This window comes from Pteropus alecto, unplaced genomic scaffold (assembly GCF_000325575.1).
Source record: "Pteropus alecto unplaced genomic scaffold, ASM32557v1 scaffold53, whole genome shotgun sequence".
In the NCBI taxonomy this organism is placed as follows: Eukaryota; Metazoa; Chordata; class Mammalia; order Chiroptera; family Pteropodidae; genus Pteropus; species Pteropus alecto.
Genome location: NW_006434366.1, coordinates 885,058 through 889,074, shown reverse-complemented (window position 1 = coordinate 889,074; position 4,017 = coordinate 885,058). Strand labels below are relative to the sequence as shown.

General features: G+C 66.0%; 1 protein-coding gene across 1 annotated transcript in view; it reads right to left on the bottom strand.

Moving 5' to 3' along the window:
- The window catches only part of BSN (bassoon presynaptic cytomatrix protein), a 34,725-nt gene that overhangs the window by 7,273 nt on the left and 23,435 nt on the right, over positions 1-4,017 (bottom strand). Inside the window, 1 exon segment of the mRNA XM_025044831.1 lies at positions 1-4,017. This exon segment is cut by the window's right edge and continues 1,925 nt beyond it. Within this exon segment, the coding sequence (XP_024900599.1) occupies positions 1-4,017 (4,017 nt within the window).

The following is a 4,017-nucleotide window of genomic DNA, read 5'->3' as shown; positions in this document are numbered from 1 at the left end:
GACCGGCGGCGGCGCACCGGCTGCTCCCACTCGGCACTGTCCTCGTCGTCGGTCTGCACGCTGCAGTCGGCACTCCGCCGTGCCCGGCGCCGCCGGGTCAGGAGGTAGCGGCTCTCCCCATCCTCATCATCCGTCTGCACGCTGCTGTCTGCAATCCTGCGGACCACGCAGGGCTCGGGTCCCGACTCTGGCTCGCAGGCGTCCCGTAGGCGTGGCATCGAGTGCCGCTTCTTGAGGCCGCTGCGGCCTGCTTCCCACTGCTCCTCAGTCTGCAGTGACATGTCCGAGGCGGAGCTGGGGAGACCACGGTGCAGTATGGGCTCCCGAGGTTGTCCCGGCCCCTCAGGCCCTGCCACGGCAATGAAGGCGGCGTGGGTCAGGGGCGGCCAGTATTGGCCATTCTGAGCCAGCTCGGTGCCCGCTGGCGGAGGCCCTCGGCCGGGTCCCTCACAGGCCACGGGGAACGGGGTCTTCTGCCGCTGCTTCTGTTCCTCTAGCTGCTGCTGCAGCTGCTGCTGCAGCTGCTGGATCTGCTCCAGCTGCAGACGCTGCTGCGCCAGCTGCTCCCGCTGCAGGGCGAACTGGGCCTGACGTTCCTCCTGCTGCTGCTGCAGCACGTGGTGCTTGATGGTCTGCAGCTCCTGCAGCTCCCGCTGCACCAGCAGCTGCTCTTCCTCCCGGTGCCTCTGCAGCTCCACCCGTTCCCTCTCCAGCTCCTCCTGAAGCCGCAGTTGCCGCAGCTTCTCCAACTCCACCCGCTCCCGCTCCAGCTGCAGCAGCTGCTCCTGCTGCTTCCGCTGCCTCTCCTCCTGCGACGCTTCCTCCTTCTCGAGCCCTGGCCGGCCGAGGGCCCCACTGCCGCCCCCAGGAGCAGCATCTACTGGTAGCTTCTGGACCGCTATGGGGGCTGGGGCTGGGGCTGCTACAGCCTCCTTGGCAGCAGCAGGGGTGGCTGTGGAAAGAGGCTCTTCCTGAGCTGCCGCCACTGGGAGCTCTGGCCTTGGTGGGCCCCCAGCCCCTGGCACCTTGGCAGCGGCAGGCTTCCCCAGGTAGACAGGCCCTTCAGCAGGTGGGACGCTGGAAGCAGTGGGGAATCTGCTTGGCGCAGGATATCGGTACAGCGCTGTGGGCCCAAGAGGTACCCGGGGGGCAATGATGGGCACGCGCGTCAGGCTGGCGAGCGGCACAGCTGTGACCCCACCAGATGCGTAAGGCCTGTACATGCCACCGCGCACCATGGGCCGCAATACGGAGCCAGGCTGGGTGGTGATGGGCAGTGTTGCAGCAATTGGGGTGTTGATAGTCGAGTAGATCATGCCATCGGCTGCACGCACGGTGGCTGTGGATGGCAGCAGCTGTCTGACTGCCGCTCCCTGGGCTGCCGTGGGCCGGTACTGGGCCAGGGTCCCAGGACTTGGGTGGCCCTCCGGGAAGGTGGGGTTCCCCAAGAGGCCAGGTCTGAGGGGAGCCAGGCCCTGTGGGGCACTGAGCCCCGGCCCGGGCTGGGGCTGATACTGCATGAGGTCAGGGCCGCCGCCACCACCGCTGCCATGCCGCCCTCCGTACTGGTCCATGGAGTTCAGGGCCGCGCACATACGGCTGATCTCACGGGCTGTGGTGGCACTGTACTGGGCCAGGCTGGCCTCTTGGAAGCCAGCTGCCTCTCCCCGTGGGCCATACCTGTGGTCTGAGTAGATGTTTGACACTGAGCTGTAGCGCCGCATGGGGAGTGGGTGAGTCAAAAGGTCTGTGGGATGACGCAGGTCTGTGAATGAGCCATACTGCAAGCCCTGCCCGAGGTAGCGTCCGTCCGCAAAGCCCAGGCTGTAGGATTGCTTCAGTGAGCTCAGGTCCACAGCCGAGTCTCGTCCCGGGCCCTGGAAAAGCTGCCCCATCCTGTGGGCGTGGTAGTTGAGGCCAGCCTCAGCCAAATTAGTGTCAGACATGGAGGAGTACAGCCTGCCAGGGAGGCCCTGTGGGCAGGGCCTCTGTTCCTCATGCGGCCCAGGCCCCACTACCCCCTGTGCCCGGTAGGTGGGGGGCTCTGGAGGCTCAGGGTCCCGGGGATTGTAGAAGGGGCTGCTACCTTGGCCAGGTGGGGCGACATCTACCACACTCTTCTCAGGTACGCTGGGGGCAGCGTGGAAGGTGCCTGTGCAGCTGCTGCCAAAGGGGAGCTTGTAGACCATGTCACAGCAGGCCAGTTGGCTCTCGGGCCTCATCCCAGTGAGGTCCAGGGCACCCGCCGGCTCCTCTGGGAGCAGTGTGGTCACAGTGCCTGCTGTGCCCTCGCCCACCTGCACCAGTACTGTGTGTGGCTTCCTGGCGCCCGGCAGAGCGTGAGACCGCAGCTCTGCGGGGACAGCCCGGTGGGGTTCGGCACCAGGCTCCGGCACCAGGCCTGACTTGAGGCCAACACTCTGGGCTGTGCCCATCTGAGTGATCAAAACGTCCCTTCTGGCCAGAGGAGCTACCTGGTTGGGCAGGTTGTACCTGGCAAACTTGGCCTCCCTGGGCCTTCCCCGGGGCCCACCTCGGTACGGGGCTGTCTGGACGGCCTGCTCTACCTGCTTGACCTGAGCCAAGCACACGGGGCTTCCCGCACCCTGGCCAAAGTCAAGCCGGCTCTGAAAGGGGTCTCCATAGACCACGGGCTGCTTTTGCTGAGCCATGAGCACAGATGAGGCCATGGTGATGCTCACGGTGGTGGCGGTGCTGAGGAAGGCATGAGTCTGCTCCTGGGCATTGAGGTTGATAACCAAAGGCTGCACGGCGGTTGACTGCCGTCCCGGGACTGGATCCAGGGCAAGGCCGTACTTCCTTGCCTCCACAGCAAGAGAGGTCAGGTCCATGCCCTGGTCAGTAAGGATGATGGGCGTTGGTTTGACGGCTGTGCGGAGGTCTACCACAGCACTGCCAGGGGGCCTGGGGCCTGGCTCGACCCTGGACGTTCCAGGGATGGAGGAGATCCGGCAGAGGGAGATGTTCTCGGCAGGGAGGGCGCCCCAGCCGTACACTGCCAGGGGCCCGTCTGCACCAGCACTGGGGGCCCGCGGAAAGCCGGGAGGCCCAGGAGGCTCTGAGGACAGCTGAGATGCGCTCGGAGGCGTTGTCTGGCTGTAGCTGTGGGTGGTGGGCTGGGTGTCGGTGGGCGAACACACTGGGGAGGTGGAGGCACTGGCATGTACCATCCTGGTCTGGCTGGAGGCATCTGATGCCAGTGTGATGACCATAAAGGGGGCCTCCCGAGAGGACTGCTGCCATACCAGGCGTGGCGTGCTGGGCCGCTGTGGCGTTTGTGTGCCCTGAGCCACCATGGGGGTCGAGGCCGGGCCACTGGGACTCCGCGGCACGTCTGAGGCAGGGGCAGGGCTTGGCGTCTGTGTAGAGAACTCTGCAGTGGCCCTTGGACCCAGCTTGCCAGGAGAGAATGTGGGGCTCTCTGAGGGAGAAGATGGGGAGAGAGGCGGGCTGGCGCCCGGGAAGTAGGAGAACCCCTGGGGGGTGCCACTCTTGCTATCACTCACACTCGGGGGCTTCTCCCTGGCAGCCCGTCCACTGGCCGCAGGGCCACTGGGGGCCTGGGGCAGGTCCTCGGTTTGGGACCCATAGTTTGCAGTGGTCGGGCCCTGTCCATAGCTGTGGGCCGTGGAAGATGGTGACGGGCTGCGCTCCGAGCCTGCTGGGGATGTCAGGGTCACATACCCTCTTGGCAGGCCAGGTGGACCGGGAGCCACAGCGGTGGTGGCTGGGGTCCCAGGGCCCTGGGCAAAGGCTGTGCCAACCTCCTTGGAGGCAGAGCTGGGGGAGGCAGGAGAGCTGTGTAGCTTGAGAGGGTCCTGAGGCTCTTTTGCAAAGTGCTGAGTGACGCGGACATCAGGAATGACTCGGCCTCCACTGCCGTCCGAGGAGGTGGAGGTGGAGGTGGGGAAGGATGCGGGGGCAGCCAGCTGGGTGGGGCTGGTACCAGGGGTAAGCGGGCCGCCATTTTGCTTCATGGGGTCCATACGCGCTCTC